We start from the raw sequence: 24,276 nt of genomic DNA, 5'->3' as shown, positions 1-24,276 counted from the left end.
TGCAAAAAATCACTAACCCCACACATTCAAAGGGCCACACCCTTCACTGGTTTGCAAATCAATTGTTCCGCCACCATAACTTCCAACCATGCCTATCCCTGGACAGACCACAACTGCATCCAACTATCCATCCCCATTAAAACCACCACGAAAACATTCTCCTATGCACCCGGCCATGGTCAGAAGTTCCAAAAAACTCACAGCAGACAATCTACGGCCCCTCCTAGATACCAAGGAACTTAAACCACAATTCTCCAACAACATTTAACGTTTTGGCTGACTCACGCAAGCACCCTTACTACAACCATCAACACCATTGCCCCCATTGAAGCCAAAAAAGAAAAGAAATCTATGAAAACCAACTCTTGGTTCACGGAGGATCTAATGTCCCTCCGAGCCAACAAGTGGACCGCCCTCTCCAAGTGGCAATCCAACCCATGTGAGGCCACCAAAGGAGACTTTAAAAGAACCTCATCAATATATAAAAAAGCAATATTCACTGCCAAATCCAACAACATTAATTCCTGCCTATCTAAGGCAAACTCTAAATCTACGGAATTATTCACCATCTTCAAAGACCTCACCCTTTCGCCCACTAGCCCAGATAAAATTACTAAAGACCAAAGATGGTGTTATAGTGTTGAAGAAGCTCTGCTTAACAAAATCTCTCTTCTCCAAGATAAAATTCAAACCCAACACTCCCTCTTGCCCGACTCAGACACAGCTGACCTCCCTCCTGTCACCATACAAAAGCCCACCCCTCCTCTCTTCACATTCAGAAATGTTTCTGAATCAGAAGTCACTGTACTCCTACAACACATCAAACCTTCCACATGCAAAGGTGGCATCTGTCCACCCAACATCATTAAGGATAGTGCAGACTCCCTAGTCCCAATTATCACAGCTTTCAGTAATGCATCATTCGCCTCAGGCATTGTCCCTACTAACCTCAAGGAAGCCTGGGTACGTCCCCTTCTCAAGAAACCATCCTTAGACCCATCCTCCCCTAGCAACTACCGTCCCATCACCACCGTCCCCTTCCTCCTCAAAATCCTAGACAAGGCCGCCCACAACCGAATGCAGCTCTTCCTAGAAACCCACCCAATCTTAGGAAAAAGGCAATCAGGGTTCCGCAAAGGCCATGGAATGGAATCAGCCCTCCTAGATTTAAAGAACCAAATCACAGAAATAATGGACACCGGAAAACCAGCCGTCCTACTTCTACTAGACCTATCTGCCTCATTTGACCTCGTAGATCATAAAACTCTCACCTCCCACTTCTCTAGCGCAGCTCATTTCTCCAACCATGCCACCTCTTGAATCACCTCCTTCTTAGAAGGCAGTGGTATAAAAGTATTCTCAGATACAGCTAACGCCACCCCCACCACCATTCACTGCAGCGTTCCACAGGGTTCCACAGGGCTCCTGCATTGCCCCCACACTCTACAATCTGTTTACCAAACCTCTTTTTGACAAACAAGCTTATACAAACTATGCTGATGACACTCAAGTCTTCCTCCCCCTCACTGCCTCCTACGATCACGACTCAGCTGCCCTCTTTGAAATCTACTCCACCATTCAGGCGTGGATGGCCACAAACGGTTTATGTCTCAATGGAGACAAAACCGAGATCATCATCATTGGCCCACGAGAAATTCTGAACAAACTCCCCTGCAATATTCTAACTTCTCCATTGAGATCACCACATTCCCAATCTCCACATCCGTAAAGACTTTAGGAGTTCACTTAGATGCCACTCTATCTATGAACAAACAGGTCAATGCTATTGCTTCTGCTTCTGCTCACACCACCAAACTAATAAGTGCCGTCAAACCATACCTAACCAAACAGAACTGCCTCTCCATAGCTAGAGCTAGTATAGGTGCCAATCTGGACTATTGTAATGCCCTCCTAGTAGGCACCTGTGAAAAAAACCTAATCTGGCTACAGACAGTGCAGAACAACGTGCTCAGAGCGGCCCTCAATAGCCCCAAGAGGGACCACATCACCCAAACTAGGAGAGATGCTCATTGGCTTCCAGTTAAGGAACGAATTACATTCAAAACTCTGACCTTAACCACAAATGCCTTAGCTTCTCTGTCCCCCCATATCTTTCCGAAATCATCAACCGCGACACCTCCACACACCCAAGAAGGACACACCATACCAACTTACTACACATACCTTCAGTCAAAAGAGCGAAAGCTGGAGGTAAAGGCTTTACTTATCAAGCCTCCAAACTCTGGAATGCCCTCCCCAGGCCCTCCGTGCGGAAACCTCCCTCTCCACCTTCCGCAAAGTCCTCAAGACAACACTATTGAATTGACATAGCCTTGCCCGCAGACAAATGTAACTAAGTATGCACTGTACTCGCAAATGTAACTAAGTATGCACTTCGTTCATAATGTACCTACAATTCTTACATATGTGTGTAACTGCTCCTTCAATCCACTGTAACCAGCAATGATGCAATGATGCCACCTGCTGCTATCTGCATCACACAAAACGTAACAGCGCCACAATGCCTTAAGGCTGATACACGCTTTAGAAATCCTAATAAATAAATAAATAAATAAATAAATGTTTAATGCATGAAAAAGGACTCAAGACGGTCCCGTGGAACAGAACTGACACAGAGCTCATCACGTCCCAAAACCTTACAGGTTATAAAGCGGAAAAACGCAAAATCTGCATACATAGGTTACAATGTTATACCACCACCCTCATTGGCTACCACCTATTGTTAGTATTGTAATAATTTTTTCTTCTAACGTGCCACATGCCCGTAGGCCTCAGGACGCACATCATAGACAAACAATACATACAACAGACAAACCAGGATCAGAATGGAGAAAGGCAACAAAAGAGTTTTAAGCAAGTTCAGCCATGCTTAAGGTTAAATTGGTAGGTTGTAACTGACCCCTTGAACACAGACAAGGAGGTGAGGTTCTCATTGTCAGTGAGAGTGCATTCCATTCTCTGGGAGCATGCACAGAGAAGCTCACACCGGAGCTGTTTAAATTTGTGTTTGTCGCTGGAGCGAAGACGGCGAGAAGGATGATCAACAACCAAACGCTCTGAGAGATAGGAAGAGGCAAAAGTAGTCCAGCACTTGTAGGACAAGACTAACATTTTGTTGATAATCCTTTGCATGGCATGCAACCAATGCAGTGTCCGTCTGGTGTCTGTAATATGGTCTTGTTTGTGAAGACCAAAAACCACTCACACTGCACTATTCTGGGTAGTTTGAAGTAACTGAGGATTACTCTGTGATGTCCCAATAAAAGGACTGTTACAGTAGTCAAGTCTCAAGTTCACTAAGGCCAAATCGAAGACTGATTGATTAGTGAGTGAGATAAGTGGCCTGATTTGATTGAGAAGCCTTACTAAATAGCCACAGGATGAACAAGTATGCAACACATGGGACTTCATACTCAGTTCGCATCCAGGTTGTTAGGCAGAATTATATGCAGTACCCTTTGGGAACGCTACACACAATTAAGACTACAAGTGACAGTACAATTTCACCTTTGGTACAAACCTGTACTACACAGTTATAGTGGTAGCAGTAGCGGAGCAGCCAGACTTATCTCAAGAGTAAGTGAGCAGTACAAATAGTTACACAAAGGACAGCAATTACAATGATTCAGGCAAACACTGACTCAAGGTTTCTAAGTAAAAGAATATATATTTATTTATTCAACATTTGTATAACATTTCACTATTCTAAGCAAGTTAAAAATCACAATCATAAATACACCACACCACTTCCCTTAAATTCCCGACAAGTTAAGCTCACAAAATGAAGTGGGAGCAAAATGGCACTCCAGCAATTTAAAAGGGAGAGAAAGACAAAGTTATTAGAAATTAGGCAACACCAACAGGTAAGTACTCAGGGCAATTGAACAAGAACGACTACAGTGAGGATATCAGACAGAAAAGGCTTAGGGCCAAAGTCAATGGGTCAAAAGTCTTTTGCTCAAGATCACACAGTTCAGGGTAGTTCGCGGTGAAGTACATGGCACAGATTCCGGACAAGGTTGGTTGGTAGAAAAATTAGTTCAAAGAGCAGAGAAGGACAAGCCCTCATATTGGAGAAAGATTTCAAACATTTTCACCGTGGTTGAACGAAATGGACAACCGGATTTGCACAGTACCTTACAACGGAGAGGGTGCTGTAGCTGAGGCGGGTGTTCCTGGTGGTTCCTGCAGGCTCACGGTTCCTGAAGCGACTGTCGGACTGACATGAAGTAGGAAGACTGGAGGGCCTGCGCCACCCAGGGAAGAAACCAGCAGCAGAGCATAACAACAAATGAAAGGTGCGCTCCTTAAAACCCAAGCAGGGTCCGACCTTCCTGTCTATCCGGCCCACTGTAGCTCTGTACAGCGAATTCCACCAGGGGTCCTGTCTTGCAGTTCAAGGGAAGAAGTTTCCTGGAGGATCTTCTCTGTCGTCGGATTCGAAGATTCGGACCTGCAGAAGGGCTTCACCAGGCGGTTCAGTCGTGGTAGGGGTCCTCTTCTTCCAGTTCCTCGTTGGTTCTTTCGTTCCAGTGGCGACTCTGTCTTTCCAGTCCCAGAGGCCTGCTTTTTATGCAGTTTTCCCCCATTCATACAGTCTGGCTGTCAATCACACAGCAGGGTGGCTGGCCTGGCAAGGCCAGTCCCCTTAGCCAATCAGACAAGAGTGCGACTTGGGTTACCAAGGGAACCCATGGCAGGGGTCCGAAGATCCCTCCCTCCCATCCTGCCTACCTAGACTATCAGGCGCCTTAAGGAGGGCTTCTGTGCAGAAGCCCGCGAAAAGACAGCGAACAAAGAAGTCATCCCCGGTTTGGCACGCCGAGAAACACGAGAAAGACTTTAACATAAAGAAATGGCGAATAAACCCAGCCGGAACCAAAATAAAATGTATTTGGTCAAGCGGGTTTATGTTCAAGGCTAATATAATAGCCTGGAACAATACCAAGTTTGAATAATATAATTGCGGTAGAAAAGTAAGGGTAGTTACCACTGCCACCAGCCAAGTCTTAATGTTAAGGGAGCAAAACAAGGCTCCAAGAGGTACAGACAAAAAGGGATAAGAGTTAACCCTTTCCAATACTCCATGTAAGATGGGGTGTACTGGGTCTGTGGTTTAAAGTGACTATATAAAGTTAATGGCAACTTCATCTGTTTCTGGAGGACAGTAGTCAGCCCCAGAAAAATTGAATCAGTGGGAAGTCTCAAAGACAACCCTGTGTCACTGCACTGATGGTGCTGTGTAACGCACACAAAAAGTGGTGCACATGGAATAGTTGAGGCTCCAGTTCCCAAGATCATACAAAAAGTGAAAACACACACAGGAAAACACATGTAAGAGTGGGAAAAAGGCTCACACTCTTACCAGGTGAAAAATATAAACCTTAGAAAACCAGCAAATCTGCTGGGGAACTCAGTAGGTAATGGAAATTAACCATTTATGAGAATTCTCCCTAGCACAGGTGGACGCCCAGGGTTTTAACAAAGTCCTTAACCATGATTTGGTTATTAGCGATGTCAAAGCTTTTATAGGAAACATACAGGTTCTTGAGTCATTGCCCAGTAGCCACAATAAGAATCTCTATCTTATTGTCACTAAGCACCAAAGAATTGGCGACCATCCAGGTCTGAATTGCAGCATATACACTATTAATGGTCTCAGAGTTTTTTGCATAATTGCCTGATAGCTCAATGAACACCCGAGTGTCATCTGCATAGTTGATGTACCGAACACCCAGGCAGTCCAGCAAATCAAGCAGTGGTCTTATGTAGACATTGAAGATGGAATGTGATATACAAGATCCTGGTTGGACACCAGCATTGATGATATCAGAGGTAGATTGACCCTCCTCAACTGCCACTCTTGAGACCCGTGGCCCGAGAAAGGAGACAATCTAGTCAGATGCTAAGTTGGAACAACCCACTAGACCCTTCAACCGGTCGACAAGAATAGCATGGTCAACCAGGTTGAAGGCCACAGAGAGATCTAGTAGCACCAACAATGCTGGATGTCTTTTTTCTACTATGTTAGTCAGGGGGCTTTATGGTCCAGTAGGGCCGTTTCTGTCCTGTGGCATGCTCTAAATCCAGATCGGCGTGCCAAAAATATTATTCTTCTCTAGGAAGTCCTAAAACTGAAGATAGGCCACTTCATCTAGGATCTTGAGCAGGAATGGGACCTTGGTTATCGGGTGATAGATTTAGACTAAAGATGGATCACGGGAGCTTTTTTTCAGGAGCGGAGTAACCCAAACCTCTTTAAGGGAGGTAGGAACCACAACCACACTAAAGGACACATTCACCATTCTGGTAATCCATGGAATTAGCAGGTCAAGCGATTCTTGAAGGATATTTGCGAGGCAGATGTCTCTCTTAAATGAGATAGGTTTTAGGTTAGTGACTATCTTTAGAATGTCTGCTTCAGAACTTTGTTTAAAGTTGAATTCAGGTGTCAAAGGGTTGAGACTAGAAGCAACAGAAGTAAGCTTTTTTCCACCAAGGAATTTGAGACAAGTATCTGTGTGTGAAAAACGTTCTGGTGGCAACGGATTTTGTTAGAGAATTCTTCCTGGATATTTTGGCACCAAGCAAAGTCTCGTTTGATGTTAGTTTTGTCAACACCCTTGCCTTCTTTCAAGATCTTAAACAATTCCCCCAAACTATGTTTGGCATTGCCGATTCTGATGTTGAAATATTTCAATTTTGCCTCATCTTGGGAGGTTAGCTCAGCGGCAACGTGCTCACCTTGCAAGCAAGACGACACGGAGCAACACAGGTTCGATCCCCGGGTCCGCACTTAGAAACTTCGGGTTATTAAGCACGTTATAAATAACCTATGATATCAATAATAGCATTCTTAAAGTTCTTGACAGATTTTTTATAGTCGGTTAAGGTCAAGGGTGATGGATTACTATGCCATTCTCTCTCCAGAGCCCTTTTGTTTAAACTTGACTGGAGAACGTCATCATTTGAACCAAGTATTTTTTAGATTCTCTGGTTTGATTAATTTTCTTTTTCAGGAGCAAGCACCTATATGACAGAGGAAATAGTAGATGACAGATGAAAGACTAGTGTTGAGACATTTTCAGAAGAGTCTCGAGGGAGCAATTTGGATTTCAAGAGTGAGTACAATTGAAGCTGAGTTACATTTTTGAAATTGCAACACTTTTTCTGGGGTTCTTAGCAGTTTGTCCAGGTGAGCTGGTGCTTCAGGGAGACATACCGTAAAGTTGACCATAAAATGGTCAGACCATGGACAACTAGTGTTTAACCGATGTGAAAGAACCCAATCCAGACTGTAACCATTCCTGTAAATTGGTTCTGCGATCCATTGGATATAGCCAATTTTGTCCAGCGCTGTAAGTAGTGAATTAGCTCGCTTGTCTTCAGCACAATAGTTAAAATCCCCTAGGATGATAATGGATGACTTAAGTTTGGTTAGACTATTAATGAAGAGCCAAAAATTGCTCTTCAAATAATGGCATATCCTTAGGTGGTCTGTAAATAATAAGTATACTGATAGAGACATTAGGATTTATTTTTACTAAAATGTGCATACTTTCACAGCCCGCTAGTCCCATATGTCCACCACATGACAATCCCAGTGTTCTTTAATCAGGATTGCTACTCCTTCACCCCTCTGATCATACGGTCAGCCAGAAAGATTTTTTGTCACTCAACCAGGTCTCTGTGACGCATAGTATTTTGAGATTGGAAGTAGTAAGATAACCTTCTACCTCTTCTCCATGCTGTAGTATGGAGCGTGTATTTAAAAGTGCCATGATCAGAAATGAGGATGTCAAATTAGAGTCCTCTTTACCATGTTGTAGGACATCAGTAACTATGTAAGTGGTGTCATGCACAGTGTCAGTACAAGAGGAGAACATAACTAGTTCTTCCTTGGTTTCTATTTTGGTATTGGTAGTGGTTCTTGGTGGACAGCTAGAATGCTCACATAGGGTTTTGGTAGAAATCTTCATAGTTCTGCACCTCCTCCTCATTTCAGTCTTTGTCCCACACTTATTAATTAGGTAGTCTGGACTCTTCCTCATCTCAGTAGTGGTTATCACTATAGTTTTACACACATACATAGGGTAATATGGAATTGTGTGGGGGGCTATTGGGGTTAGATTGGAGGTTATCATACCACAGTCTCACTAGATGTCTGTCCCTATCCCCAGAGGGTGAGACTCTCCCCATGAGATCCTCCCGCTGTTCACCACCCCCAGGGGGACTGTTAGGTAGCTGCCTCACCTGCCTGGCCCCATGGGAAGGGGCTCCCCCTTGGGGAGAGAGGTGACGCATCTAGGGATTCGTCACACATCCCACAGTTCCATATGGCAGCAGGCCTGGGCTGTGGTAAAACCATTGTTCTGCCACATCCTCACTGGAACAGCATAATCCACCATTGATGAACAGATGTACTTTTTCAACACAGCTGAAAGGACCTTTATCACCTACTACACCACAGGATTTCATGAAAATGTGCACTTCAATTACTCCTGCCTGCCTCAGAAAATTAACCAAGACGTATATTGAATGCATAATGATGTTATTGTTTTCGCGACCAGCTAATCAGCTGATAAAAAAGACCAATGAAGACTCCTTTTGTTTATCCTTGCCATGTGCCACTGTCTCCCTAATGCGAAGGTGATGATCTTCCATCCTCTTTGAGGCCCTTTCACAGAACAGAATGGACATTAGACAAAGTGGTGTAGGTTCTATGTGTGCACAATTCCCAAGAACTGACCTACCCATTTAATATGTAGTGTGAATATGGCAAAAATGTCACACACAATATGACAGCAACCGCATGTCTAGCTAAAGTAAACAAAGCATTTAAAAAATATTTTTTAAAAGAGAAAAGAATGGTTTGTAAAAAAACTACACCAAAACACTGATCATCAGGAAAAGATTTTAACATTACCATTAATGCTAATGTTTATTTATAAAGCACCGATACACAGGCAGTGTTTCAAAGCACTCAAGGAGGGTGGGAACACAGGTGGCAAAACAACAGTCGCTCAGATCCCTTGACAATCTGAGATGATAACAATCTGCAAAGGCAGAGTAAGTGATATTAAACATTTAACAGTTTAGATACCGCAAGTAGGCCTGACATTTTTTTCAAGTGTACATTAAGGGGTGAAGACAAGGGAGGCAGAGGAGATCATCTTCAGACAGAGCTGCATTCAGAATGTGCAAGTGCAGGATGGGCAAGGGAGGAGCGGAGGTCCAAGTGCACCCAGTCGGTAGAGACTGGGGTAAGTGCGTAGAGAGAAGCTCAGTAGGATATATTACAAGTGCAGTGAGGGAGTTGAGGTGCAGTGCCCTGAGGCAAGTGCAGAGAGGACTGGCAGGGGTGCCAGGCATCTGTAAGACTCTGAGGTACACCAGGCAGCCAGTCAGCAAGCTGTATGGAAGAGGAGGGAAAGAGCAAAGAGTTAGGTAAGCAGGGTAGGGGGAAAGAGAAAGAGGAATAGAAGAGGAAGGTATTGAGGTGTTTCTGGAACTTAAGAAGATCAGGCTCAAGATGGAGGGTGGCAGGGAGGCTATTCCCGAGTTAGGTGCCTGCTGAGGATAAGAATCTCCCACCAAATCTCTGCTTGGAGAACCGGCTCACTAACACAAGTTTGGAGGTGTATGAGCGGAGGGCTCGAGATGGACAGTATTTAGGTAGACAACGTTGTAGGTAAGTAAGTCGCAGGCCCCAGAAAGCCTTGTGGACAATGCAGAGGGTCTTGAATTGGATCCTTGCAGCCACAGGGAGCCAGTGAAGGGATTTCAGCGCCAGAGAGATGCAGTCCCTGGGCTTGAGGACAAGGTAACTCTCGCGGTTCTTTTCTGGATGATTTGCAGAGTGGGCAGGCCAGAAGCAGGGAGGTTGAGGAAGAGGCTGTTGTAGTAGTCCAGCCTAGAGAGAACCAGGGCTCTGGAGACAGTGAGATGCTGGGGGAAGTGAGAAAAGTTGGAGTGCATCTGAGGAGGTGTAGTTGATAGACTTTTTTGAAATGTCAGAAATGTGAGAGGAGAAGGAGAGAATGGAGTCAAAGATGACCCCATGGTTTGTGGCCTCACAGGTGGGGGTGGGCACGGGGCCAAGGGAGGCCAACCAGAGTGAGAGTGGGAAAGTGGTAGCAGGGGTCCCAATGCGAACAATCTTTGTTTTACTGGCATTGAGGCAGAGGTCGTTTGCAGCACACCATGACTGAATAGTGGACAGAGGAGTGAGGAGGAGGAAGGGGCTGAGGGTAGCTTGAAGGATAGTTGCGTGTCATCCACATAACCCTGGAAATTAGTGGTGAAAGTAGCAATCACACATGCCAAAGTAGCCATATAGACATGGAAGAACCAGGGGGATAGCTTAGATCCCTGGGGAACGCCGCAGGCTGAGAGAGTGATAGTCAAGAGAAAGGCTCCAAATTTGACTTGGGATTGGCGGTCGGAAAGAAAAGGTGTTAACCATGTCAGAGCCTGACCTGTGATTCCCAGGGTGTCATGAAGATGTGTGATCAGGATGTTGTGGTTAACCGTGTCAAAGGCGGACAAGAGATCAAGGAGAATGAGGACAGAGGGAGTGTTAGTGTCAAGATTTGAAAGCAACTCTTCACAGGTGTTCAGAAGAGCAGTTTCCGTGCCTCTGGATGCTGTAAAGCCAGACCGATGGTTGTGGAAACACCCAATTGATTCCGTGTGGACGTTCAGCTGAGAGATAGACAACTTCTCCAGGAGTATGCCCAAGAAAGGAGTGATAGATATTGGGCGTTAGTTTGCCGGAATGGAGGGGTCAGCAGAGGGTTTCTTGAGCAGAGGGTTCACAAGGGAGAGCTTGAGAGCAGTTGGGAAAACTCCAGTGGAAAAGGAGAGATTGCAAAGGTCAACCACGGCTGGGGCAAGGGAGTCAATGTTGTCCTTGATGGTTTTGGAGGGGCAAGGCTCCACTTGTTTGGATGAGGTCTTCATAGACCGAACTTATCTGACAACCTCATCAGGTGTGACAGGAGAGAGGAGAATGGAAGTGGAGGTGGGGCCAAGGGAGGCACCGGTGTTGGTGTGTGATGTGATGGGAAGGGAGGAAAGGATGTCTTGGGTTTTTGTGGTGAAGTGTGGTGCCGGGGCCGAGCAGAGGTCATGGGTGAGTGTAACAGAGGACGAGGCTGCTGCATGATTGACCAGTTCCTTGCAGACTTTGAAATGTCCGGCCGTGTTGTTTGATGCAACGGAGATGCAAGCTTGAATAAATACTATTTTCTTGGAGCGGATGCAACGTCGATATTACCTTTGAAGGAGGTGACATTGCAGTTTGTCAGATGGCCCACCTGACGAATTAATAAACAGAAGTTAAAAAATAAATATTCTGATTTTAAGAGACCATTATTTTTCCCAGATCAAGGGGCATGCTTGTTGCAATGAAGGTTATTAAATTGATGGAATTTCTCCATACTATATGAACAATTATAAAAGTAAACATAGACATTTCTCAGACATTTCGATACAATGTGCAAAATTGTTTCTCGAAAAAGGGGGTGGATGAAAAAAAGATTTTCACGATAACCAGGTGGATAAACAAAAACTGGGTCGAAAATGTGGGAAGAGGACATGCTGTATGAAGGGGTTTGCGAGACAGGCCCGTCTGATAAAGTCCTATATAAAAGAGTGAGAAGGAGAGGAAGAGGGAGAGAGAGATTTATGGCAATTTTTGCAATAATACAAAAAAGGTGCAATGTTGCTCAGTTAAGATCTATGTGTTTTTCTCCCACATGGCAGATGACTAAGCATGACATGTGTACTTTCTGTTTGCTTTTACAGGGGTTGTGTCTCTATTCACACCACACACACACACAGTGGTCTTCCACTTCTTTCCTCATTGCACCTTTTCCGCCCTTCTGTTTTTAGCACCTTCTCAATTTCAATTTTGAAACCAGAAGTTCTTTTTTGTTTAAGGAAATATTCCCTTCTTTTCATTTTTATTTATGTGTTAATGTATTTACCCTAGACTCATTTTTGGGATATAATTCCGTTTTTCAACACATTTTTTATTCGAAAATTGTGCCGTACAGTTAGAAATACCTTTTCACTCTACAACATCAGATCCATAGTGAACACAATTCACAAAAGACATATAATATAAAAACCATAATTGCACATAAAATGTACATTACATCACCATACAACATCAAAATATCCTAAGAAAAGATGCACCAGACTTACTTTTTAGACACTGGCACATAATCCTGTTTGGATGTTCTTTAGCACGTCTTTTCCAAAAATGATTAGTACTAATCATGTGGGTATTGTGTACAAATTTGCTCAAGGATAGAATACAAAAAGGAATCAACTCCCCACATGAAGCGAGTACATGTTGAAAATTTACTAATGCATTTCCTTTCTTGCAAAACGTCAATATCTGCTGTTTACATCAATGCCCAATCACGGTCCCATGACATCCAGAGTAGCAACCAAATTGAATCTTATCATCATAAAATATCTTCTACGTTTGTCTGCTGAGAAAATCCTTGTTTAAGGTTGTGGTTTAAGGAATCCATATGCCATCATTTTGGGATATTTAAAAGATTTCAAGTTCTCTATCATCATACCCAACCAAGCCCACTCTTTGGCTTTCTAGTTAAACTGACTTCTTAAATATTATAATCCAAACCTTCTTCCAAGACCCAAATTTATGTGCTCGAAAAATCTGTTATTTAAAGTGCTGAAAGCCTTTTTAGCCTTACAGGTATCAACTTTAACAGCTGAGCAAATACGCATTAATAAAAGACAATCAGTATTTGTATAGGTTTTGCTATACAGCACACCACGCTTACTGGTCATATTACGTAGAGAAAGACCCTTTTGTTATTGTGTCATGTCATGTGATATTATGTCATATACTGTTATTGCGTTTCATTTTAATATCACATGGCTTTCACACAGCCGACACTCTCTTAAGGCAGCTGCAGGGTGAGATGCACCACTCTACAAACTCCCAAATGAATAAATAATCCTCATTAGTGGTACTCAGCTCATTAAAGGGCCAGAATGCCCAAAGCAGACTCTACACATCTGCTGAATCAAAGATGCTGCTGGAGCCCCAGCAGAACAAGGAAACTGCAGCCCAGGTTGAGAAAAGTAGTCATGGCTGGATTATGCAGGTTATCGAGCCTCCTACACCACTATTGCCATCAATATAATGGTTCTAGCAGGCCTCCAGCACTTCCAGCTAGACCACTCCAAGGCAGTGTTCCCAGAGGAATCCAGTTCAAAATCTAACCTCATTTAGGAGTGCCCAGAATTCCTCCCAGCTTTTTTTTCTATAGAACCTGGGCCGATCCTGCCTGTTCGGGTCTGTATACATTCAATGCATTTGCCATAAAACAATTATGGTGGTGGTGATTGACACAGTATGAAAGGTGTATAACATACATATTGGAAAGAATGGCAATACATGAATTTCAATTCGATTTTTTTGTGTGAGTGTTCAAAGAATGTAAACATCCGAAATAAGATTTTGGAAACTCTTACCACTTTCAAAACAGGCATCGAACATGAGATGTCCTTTCCGAGGCAGTCCACAGTAACCCGGCGGAAGCACTGCATGTTTGTTGACGTTACCCGCAATAGTGTCCTCAGTCCCCATTTCACTGCCTATCATGGAAAGTAAAAGAGTAGATGGCATTTCATTGATCAAGATCATGCATCACAGTAATTGAAGCATAGCCACATGCACTAACACTCTAAAAAGCATCATGGATGTGTATAACACAAGCATATTGGTGGTTTAACCCAACAATAATGGGAGGACCTGGGTGTTAGCCTGCGACAGATTTAAGACAAAGGGCCCAGAACCAAGGGAATGACAGAAAGGGCTCTGGATAGGTGTGGAGGTGGCAAAAGGAATGCGATGGTGCTTAGGTGGGACAGTGTGGATCAGTCTCGTGGTGCAACAAGTGTGCATTTTAGGGGTCAAAGTTTCTCTTTTTAATTCCTGTTAGAATTGAGTGCCTGGCCACCTTGTCTCCTCACCAAGACTTGCTGATGATAGGATCATATATGGCTTGCACTGAATGCCACTTGCTGATGATGGAATCATATATGACTAGCACAGCCTGCCGCCTGCTGCTGATGGAATCACTGGCTGCTACTTGCTGATGATGGGATCATATATGACTGGCGCAGTCTGCCACTGGCTGCTGATGGACTCATATATGCAGTGTCTGCCACTTGCTGCTAATGGACTCATAAATGCCTAGCATTGTCTGCAACTTGCTGATGATGGCATCAAATATGACTAGCACAGACTGCCACTTGCTGATGAAGGGAAAATATATGGCTAGCACTGTCTGCCAATTGCTGCTGATGGACTCATATATGCCTAGCACAGTCTGCCACTTACTGATGATGAAATATATATGGCTAGCACTGTCTGCCACTTGCTGCTGATGGAATCATATATGACTAGCATAGTCTGCCACTTGCTGATGATGGGATCATATATGGCTAGCACAGTCTGCCACTGGCTGCTGATGGACTCATATATGCCTAGCATTCTCTGCTACTAGCTGATGATGGAATCAGAAATGGCTAGCACAGACTGCCACTTGCTGCTGATAGACTCATATATGCCTAGCACAGTCTGCCACTTACTGATGATGACATATATATATGCCTAGCACAGTCTGCCCCTTACTGATGATGAAATATATATGGCTAGCAAAGTCTGCCACTTACTGAAGATGAAATATATATGGCTAGCACTGTCTGCTACTTGCTGATGATGTAATATATATGGATAGCAATGTCTGCCACTTGCAGATGATGGAATATATATGGCTAGCACTGTCTGCCACTTACTGATGATGGCATATATATGGTTAGCACTGCCTGCCACTTGCTACTGAGGGACTCATATATGCCTAGCACTGTCTGCCACTTGCTGATGATGGAATATATATGGCTATCACAGTCTGCCACTTACCGATTATGAAATATATATGGCTAGCACTGTCTGCCACTTGCTGATGATGGAATATATATGGCTAGAAATGTCTGCCACTTGCTGATGATGGAATATATATGACTAGCACAGTCTGCCACTTACCGATTATGAAATATATATGGCTAGCACTGTCTGCAACTTGCTGATGATGGAATATATATGCCTAGCATTGTCTGCTTCTTGCTGATGATGGAATCAAATATGACTAGCATAAATTGCCACTTGCTGATGAAGGGATCATATATGGCTAGCACTGTCTGCCACTTGCTGCTGATGGACTCATATATGCCTAGCACAGTCTGCCACTTACTGATGATGAAATATATATGGCTAGCAAAGTCTCCCACTTACTGAAGATGGAATATATATGGCTAGCACTGTCTGCCACTTGCTGATGATGGATATATATGGCTAGCAATGTCTGCCACTTGCGGATGATGGAATATATATGGCTAGCACTGTCTGCCACTTACTGATGATGAAATATATATGGTTAGCACTGCCTGCCACTTGCTGCTGAGGGACTCATATATGCATAGCACTGTCGCCACTTGCTGATGATGAAATATATATGGCTAGCACAGTCTGCCACTTACCTATTATGAAATATATATGGCTCGCAGTGTCTGCCACTTACTGATGATGAAATATGTAAGGCTAGCACTGTCTGCCACTTGCTGAGGATGGAATAATATATGGCTAGCACTGTCTGCCTATTAAGCCTGCACATAATTAATAATGGCGGGGTTTAAAGTTCATAGTTTATGTAGCTGAAAAGAGAGTCAGCTAGGCGAAAACATACAACTAGTGAAAACGTTAAAAAGGTGAACCAATTAACTTTAAATGGTATCGATTAGAGAAGGAAAAACTGATTGGATGGGTTACTAGTCGGTAGAAATCGTGTCGGGGGACAAAGAAGCCATAGCATCAAATTATAGATTAGTTAAAAATAGGCCTCCATTTCACAGACGTGTGCTGTTGTTTATTTCACTTTTATTGGATGAGGGCAATGCGTCATTTCCATAAGATAGTTCCACGACAATTTAGAAAGCAGAGTGCACTTTCTGAATGGTAAACATTATTCTTATGGCGTTATGACTCATTGATGAAGTGCAACCAATGGCACAGGCGGCTTCTTCGTGACTCATGCAACACCACCATTTCCTCTTAAATGGATGGTGGGTGTCTCTTTTCTATACTTTGGGCAAACCCTGAATGATAGTCTTAAGCTAATTGGCCTTGGTTTCCTCATCCCAAACTGGACAAATTAGGAAGAAGGCCACATCATCTCTGCCCACCTCAAAAGGCTCAAGAGAACAAAAGACAATACATATCTGCAAAATATGTTATATGTATTTAAAGGTTCAAAAGTGAGTCTGTGCTGTCCTACTTAGTATAATGTCAAACGCAAGGAAATGAAAACACTTTATAAAAACCACTGAAACACCAAGAATAATAAATACTCTTCCACATATTAAATAGGTGGTTATCTTATCTGTTGAAATAAAAAACAATGGAACGGCTCACCTGCACAGTATTGAATAGTGTTAGATGCCGGAAAAACTGAGGTTTCATTGGGCCTAGCCACTGCTGACATTGCTTAATCAGTGCTTGCTGCTTCTCACCCTAAATAGGCAAGCAAATGGGCTTGACGGAAACTCCGTAGAAAATGCCAAAAGATGTCACATTGGTCCAGCAAGGATGTCACAGCCTGAGGACCTGTGCTTTCTGTGCTGACTTTACTACTCCTTGAATCTGCCTATGATGCCAGCTTTAACCAAGGGCTGGTAAATGCAAAAGTTGTCTCAAGTCATGAAATAAAGTAATTTCCAATTTTTTAATGTTAGTGTTTAAGACGCGGGCCTAGCTCAAGGGAAGCGGACACCTGTACAGATTGTGGGTATCTGGTATTTGGGTTGGCATCATTTAACTATGTGTGTTAGGAATGTGCATCCATTGAAATAAGTCCTTGGTCAGGTGTTGTTCAAAGAGTTTTGAGAGATTTGCAAAATTGGAGAATTGTGGGTGCATTCCAAGCCAACATCGGGGTCGAATTCCAGACCGTTGGTGCATGACAAGAGAAGGATTGTTTGCGGGTTCTGTCTTTGCAGACTAGGTGTGATTCAAGCCGGTTGGTCAATTTGCTGAGAGAGGAGCGTGTGCCACCAGACATGTGGAGCTTAGCCACTAGCTACGCTGGTGTGCTACTCGTGACTGCTTTGTAGATGATACATGCAGTCTTGAACAGTATCCTGGCTTGGAGTGAAAACCAAAGTATTTTGCGTAATTTCCATGCTCCCATAATAGGACATGCTGCAGCGTGGTGGACTGCTTTTAGGAGAGCCAAGTGAGCATCTGGGAGCCCTGTAAGAAGTGTATTTCCTCCATCGATGTGCGAGACCACAAAGACCTGCACAACGGTCCGGAAGTCCTGCGTTGGGATGAAGGTTATTCGAAGGGTAGATATTCTGAGCTAGGCTATTTGGGCATTCTTGGCTATGTATTTCTGGAAGGACAGATTGCTGTCAATGGTGAAGCCCAAGGACTTTGCTGAGTCCGGGATTGGGGATCAAATCCTTCTAGGCACATATCATTTATCCATTGTTGGAACAAGTTGTTTTTTAGCGAGTGGGCCAATGAGGTCTAATTCAGTATTGGATGGGTTTAGTTTGAGATAGGCAGTTAACATTCAGGAATGGATGATGGCTAAGTAATCACGGAGGCAAATGATGTACTGCACACTATTTAATCTCATGTACAACTGAGGATCATCTGTGTATTGGTGGATGGCTGCATTGGGATCTTCAAGGAGAGTGCCCCGAGGCTCCATGTAAAGGTTAAAAAGGATTGGTGAGAGGATGGAGCCTTGGGGGACTCTGCAGGAGACCTGGAGTCAGTTAGAATGCAACAAGTCCATCTGGAAAGCCTGGTGTCTACCTGAGAGGTAGGAGGTAAACCAATTAAGGACAGGGGCAGAGAATCCCATCCTGCCAGCAAGGAGGGAGAGAAGGATGCAGTAGTCCATGGTGTTGAATTCAGCAGAGAGGCCAAAGAGCATGAGGAGGCAAGAGTCGCCCTTATCCATGATTTGGAGAGCATAATCGACAACCTGGATGGTGGGTTCTCTCTTCTACACTTTGGGCAAACCCTGACTGATAGTCATTTAGGAGGTGGAGTTGGTTGATTCTGGTGTAGGAACTACTTTTTTTTTACATGATTTTGTCAATAAACGTCAGGTTTGTAATGGGCATGTAGTTGGCCAGGTCGCCTTAGTTGGTTTTCCAAAACAGGTTGTATGAGACCAGTCTTGAGGGTGTCCGGGAATGATCCTTCTGCGATGGAGGCATTGATGATGCTTAGGAGCGCATTGAGGGCCGGACAAGTTAATTGTTCAATGATGGAGGCAGAAATGATATCGTTACAGTAAGAAGTTGGTTCGAGGCAGGCAGTCCTTTTTAGGAGATCAGGAGGAAAGAGAAGATAATTCGGTCCAGAGGGGCAGTGTGTGTGCCGAGTGCAGGGGATGCTAATGCTGTGAGAGGCCGATACGATGGACCCTCAGATTTTGTCTACTTTATCGCATTTTTTGTTACTTGCTGGTACCTCGGGTTTCACACAATGGTGGAGTAGTAAGCAGCTTTTCTTCTAGCTCACTGACTGGGAAGGTTTTGAATGAGCAGCATTGAGTGAGCTGGAATTTAGCCTGACGATCGTGAGCTGTAGGTGAGTGGGTGACTGATAATGGGATGGCGACTCGGTTAGACCAGTCAAGTGAGATAGGGTCTGCACAGGTGATGCAGGGGGATGATGTGAACACTACATCTAGGGTGTTGCCTTTGTTGTGCGTGGGGGAGAGCACAATTTGCTAAAGGTCCATGGAAGTGTTCAGTGTGAAAAGCATGCTTCGAGTGTAGTTGTCAGCCTGTAATGTTAAAATCACAAAGAAAGACACTGTTTGAATGGGTTACTTTGGCAGAGGAGAATAAGTTGCAGATGTCTGCAATGAAAGAGTCACTCCTGAGCTGGGCTGTAGATGAGGTGGAAGGTGATGCCTGCATGTGAGTGATTCAAATGAGTTTGTTCTAGCAGAGGGGATGATGGATCATGTACATTCGCTCCTGTGGATGATTGACACTCCGCCTCCTGCCCTTCCTGGCTGGTCGGCATGTTGGATGCAGTAGCCTGAATGTAGGAGTACGTTTAAAACATGTAGGGAAGATGGGTTAAACCATGTTTCAGTGTTAAACAGGGCATCAAGGTTGTTGTACTAGATCAGGGCAGCAATCTCTGCAGCGTGAGCGACTGCTGAGCGAGCATTGATCAACAAGAGAGGGCGTGTGCATGGGGTCTGTGGGAGTTGGATAGGGCAAGGGCAATATTGATGAGATTCGCTAGGGTAGCTTGCCGGAGCTGCCAAGGGCACTTGGCCATTCGAAACCTAGTGAGAGTGGGGATGGCCTGTGGAGGAAGCAGACACATGGTGATGTATTTAGGTGAGTAATAGTAGTAGCGATTAGTTTTATAGGTGAAATGCAGGATAGCAGGTATGGCCCTTGGCCCTACCAGGTCCGAACAGGCACAAACAGGTGAGGTCCTTGTCGACACCAGCAATGAGGGCGCCTAAGGAGGACTGAGTAAAGAGGTGGTCGGCAGAGCAACTGAGTGACCAGCAGCCTCCTCAATGCTGTCTGCCTGGAGCTGGCCTACAGTCCTTAAGTAGAGGCTTGTATGTCTTGACCCAATCACCTCTTCCTGACTAGTCTTTGCAGAGACATGAGAAAGTCTAGCATGGGATTTTGCACAATTGAAGCTACTACAATAAGTTGAGGGCCAGTTAATCTTAAGGTGCCTTTTTTGTTTTTTTTCCAGGCTTTAACAACTTGGTCGGTCCACCAGGAACATGGTATGTAGTTTAATATTGAGCCAAGTAACATCAAGCCATTATAGATCGTTGCATCACTTTGGCTGTTCAAAGATGGTCTTAAAACAATCAATTCTTTACAGGAGGCACAGTTATCGCAACAATTCAACCAAAATACAAAAATAATAATCTTCAGATACACAACTCGGAATAAGAGGAAATCGGAATAAGGAGAAAATGCTGGAGTTAGAGAAGATGGGAAACTATGTTGGTGCCTGGCAAGGTATTTATAAAGAACTGTAGATATTATGACGTGGAGCGTGAAACAGCTAGACACATTTTGACAAATTGCAAAGCTGTTCAACATCTTTATGTGAAGAGCTATGGACATTTTGTTTCTACCATCGATCGAGTGTCATCTGATCAATTCTGGGCCACTCTGTGTTCTGGAGGCTCATTGTTGATAACTGCATCTGCCTATCATGTATGGAGAAGGGTTTCTGGTGTTCTATGAAGTGAAATGAACTAATCTAATATGATTGTATTCTTTTAACTTATATTTGAATTGTTGCATATTGGGAATTTTATTTTACTACTGTAATTTCTTTTTTCATTTTTTTTAAATAGTGTTTAGGCTGTTCACAACAGCAATAATAATAACCAGGTGGAAACCATCCAAGCAGACCATAAATTGTATTCCCATTAAAGCTGTAAGTATCCCTACAAAATTCACCAATTCACTATCCCTGATTTGTTTGATACAAATTCAGGACATACAATTAAGAGGATCCTCATCATCTAATGATATGTTATTTATTTATGATATGTTATTTATAACACGCTTAATGCCCAGTGGTTTCTAAGCGTGGACCCGGGGATCGAACCTATGGTGCTCCGTGTCGTCTTGCTTCCAAGGCGAGCATGTTCCCCCTGAGCTATCCTCCTAAGACAAACCACTTGCCTACTTCCCTTTCTGGCCCTACAATCTCCACAGGAAATGAGCTACGGCATGCTATAAAACACTGTCATGTGCGGCACGTACTGCCATGCATTCCTGCCCTATAGTTCTCAGCCCTGTTTGCAGCAGGACGGGTTTCAGCCACCGACTCCCAAGCTGCCCACGCAATGCACAGAAGGGAAACAAGTATTGACAAAGATGTTCATTTTGGCAAATGCATGAGGATTGTATAAGCACTGGCATCATATCCACAAGTAGTCACACAATTCACGGATTTGGATATTGGCATGAGGTGCTCTGCTGCTCATATCACATGCCAGGTAATGCTATAAGATACCAGGCCATGCTCTCAGAAACCTGAGGATTCCAACTATTTCAAGGATTCTTAATGGAAATCCAAGGTAGGTATTGGGATCAAGACCCCATGTACTTGCTCTGTTACTATCCAACTCCCAGGTACTCATACCATTGTTGTGCTATGTGCAATTATCATAGCAGTGTAAGGCTCAACTATATTCAGTTAGCATCATAGTGCCCATTTCATTAAATCCAACAGGAAAAGAGAAAAGTAGTACCAGAGTCCACTATGGCCCTCATTACAACTCAGGCGTTAAGGGTTAACGCCACCGTTAACCCTTAACGCCTGATTCTGATTTTAACACCCGCTTTTAGCAGGTGTTAAAATCCATGGCGCTAACCCGCCATGGTGCTAATTACGCCGCCGTAAATTACGGCGGCGTAATTAGCGCCTTCACCACTCCCATTATGCCCTATGGGGCAAAAATGGGAATGGGGAAGGGAAAATGGGAAATGGGGATTTACCGCCCCACTCACCTTGGAATGGGGTGGTAAATCCGCCATCCACCATGGTGTAAACAGAGTTTACACCATGGTGGTAAAGTTGGTGCACTTAGCACCAAGGTTGTAATGACCGTGTATGTCTATTAGCAAAGAGGTTTCAGGACCAGGTCCGCCCAGTGTGAAGAGGTCACGTGCTGCTTGCTCATAGTGGTGGGCGTGGGAACTTTGGGAACCAGAGGAAGCAGCCTGGTCTGTGATGACACCTGGAGGTGTTATATGGAGTATTCCCCAGGGCACCACCAGGCTGGCGATGGTGCCGTACCAGTAGTGCCTATAAGGGTGAAATGGTATAATTGTGGTAAGAAGACTATATGCTTCATGAAGCGGCTGAATAATGATGTTCCCAGAGTGTGTACCAGCGCCAAGAAAATCACCTGCAGATTTATGGTTTTACATATGCAAATGGTGTGACTGATTTAATTGCCATCGCCTGAGCCGCATTCACAGGTTTACTCTTGGATCTGGAGCTAAGATCCAGCCCACATTTGCTGAGCAAGCACCTCCTGTCTTTCAGCCCAGAACCAAACATAAGTCCTACAGCAGACACTGATATCAAATGCTGTGAATGCTTGGGCTCTATGTAGTGCTAAAGCTACACCACACAGAGGGTCATGGGGATATAGAGAAACTGGAGCTTTGGGTCTACGGGCACCCATACTTAGACAACCCGATTATAACATGGTGGACATACTATTTATAAATTCAGGAGTTGGGGCACGGGCCGATTCTCATCAGTAAAGAACTCACAATACCTGCAGAAGACACCCAACATCATTCATAGTTATGGGGAGGAGGTAGAGCCATTAAGCTTGGGTCATTCTCCATCCATTCTCCACCAATCACTGCTCTCACTCTGTCAGTTACTCTGTAAGTGCCTGACAAAGGGAGACAGAAACCTTCTGAGTTTGTGGGTCGGGGGACGGCATTCCGGCTAGAGAGTGGTACAATAGTAAGCATAGCTAGACAAGGCAAAGCAGGAATGAAGAACTAGGGCCCAGTGTTTAGTTCAACGCAAAAGGGCGAAATCAGGAAAAATGCACGTGATTTGACCAAACCAAGAGTACCAACCTGATAAATGGAGTGACATGGGGCATTGACTAAGCCAGTGGAGTCAAAGCTTAGGAGAATCCAGGGAGAGGACATGCTATGTGGAGAGCCTTGCTGACCTGGGTTCAGAGACTAGCGTAAGACCACTCTCCAATATTCCTTAAGCATTCAATGAAAAGTTACCTGGGAGCTATAGTCCAGTCCCCGGGGAGAGGTGCAAGGCCACAATCCCAAATAAAGAATCCTTCATAAGAATAGTGTGATTAACAAGGTCACCACGCCTCATAAATAAGTCTTGCTAAGGCTTGAAACCCAGGTGAGGGTAGTACATCCTTTCTATAACTACTCGCTACAGAGCTTTGCTTACTGAGATAACACTAGGCAAAGAGCAGTCAAATGCAGTTCTTGTCCAGGAAGCTGTTGTGAGGCTGTCGCCACATCCTTCCAGGCCCAAGAAATCGAACTGGACCATGGTAAGCATTAGAACTTGGCCAAAATGCATAGCAAAGCCAGGACCAAGACGGCAGCCACACCATGCTCATCATCATTGCGAAAGAAGTGTGCTTAGATACTCTAAAACCTGAGACTGTAAATAAGCTGAACATGCCTCGGACGGACACCTGGGCATATTTTTATATTACAGTAGGGATGGACTTTGTATCTCCAGTCATTTAGACTAAGCCACTTTGAGGAACTTTCTGTTAATGTGTCTTTCTTGTATTACTTTCGAGTTGCATATTCACCTTGAAGGGCTTTCTGCAGCCCCACCACAGATAAACTGAAGAAACACTGGGCTAGACAGATACTTGGGAGAATACATTAGAAACTAGATTAGGTCTTGGGTTTTAAACCTTTGGTTTATTATATTAGGACTTTTTTCACAGAGGGTGTGTTAAACTGCTATTACTGTACTTTTCTGGTTAGATTTGTATCCTGTGCTGAGGTACATCCCCCACACAGGTCTTCGGCCAACCCTGCCAGAGAGCTTGGGGGGGGGATATTGAATGTTAGGAAACTCCTCAGGCACCAGGCAAGCAGGCCTATTCTATTTTGTATTGAGCTTTACCTCCATCCATCCTCATTAAAATACATGCAGACAGTGGTCGAAGTGTACGAAAAGAGGTAGTGTAACTATGCTCCCCAAATACCCCATCACAATGCCCCCTCACACATGCCATACAAACCCCTAAACAAATGAACCTACTGTTTAAGGGAATGTTCAGTGCAGTGCAGTGCAGTGCAGTGCTGTTTCAAACTTCTTCTTCCACTTTTATTTTAAAACAAAACCATTCGGAACAGTTTCTTTTTAAAATAAAAGTATAGGAACAATACAACTTGATTTTAAAAAGTAGAGGAGTATCACTCCCAACCACTACCGCCCACTTCGACCACTGCATGCAGCATACAACTGATAAGTGCTCATCAGAGGAAACGGATCTTCTCTGTTAGTGACAGCAGCTAGCTTTGAAGTGCACTATTTAATTATGGATAATTAGCACCGCAACATCGACATCGGTTTGCATTACGTACAAAGTG

At 44.0% G+C, this 24,276-nt stretch overlaps 1 protein-coding gene across 1 annotated transcript in view; it reads right to left on the bottom strand.

The window, feature by feature from the left end:
- Positions 1 to 24,276, bottom strand: part of LOC138562221 (cytosolic carboxypeptidase 6-like) — a 683,877-nt gene that overhangs the window by 322,017 nt on the left and 337,584 nt on the right. The window contains exon 2 of the mRNA XM_069642769.1: positions 13,540 to 13,662. Within this exon, the coding sequence (XP_069498870.1) occupies positions 13,540 to 13,662 (123 nt within the window). The remainder of the gene's footprint in view (positions 1 to 13,539; positions 13,663 to 24,276) is intronic.

Source organism: Ambystoma mexicanum, chromosome 1q, assembly GCF_040938575.1.
Source record: "Ambystoma mexicanum isolate Mex_15411 chromosome 1q, UKY_AmexF1_1, whole genome shotgun sequence".
Taxonomy (NCBI): domain Eukaryota; kingdom Metazoa; phylum Chordata; class Amphibia; order Caudata; family Ambystomatidae; genus Ambystoma; species Ambystoma mexicanum.
This window is presented reverse-complemented; position numbering and strand designations above follow the sequence as displayed.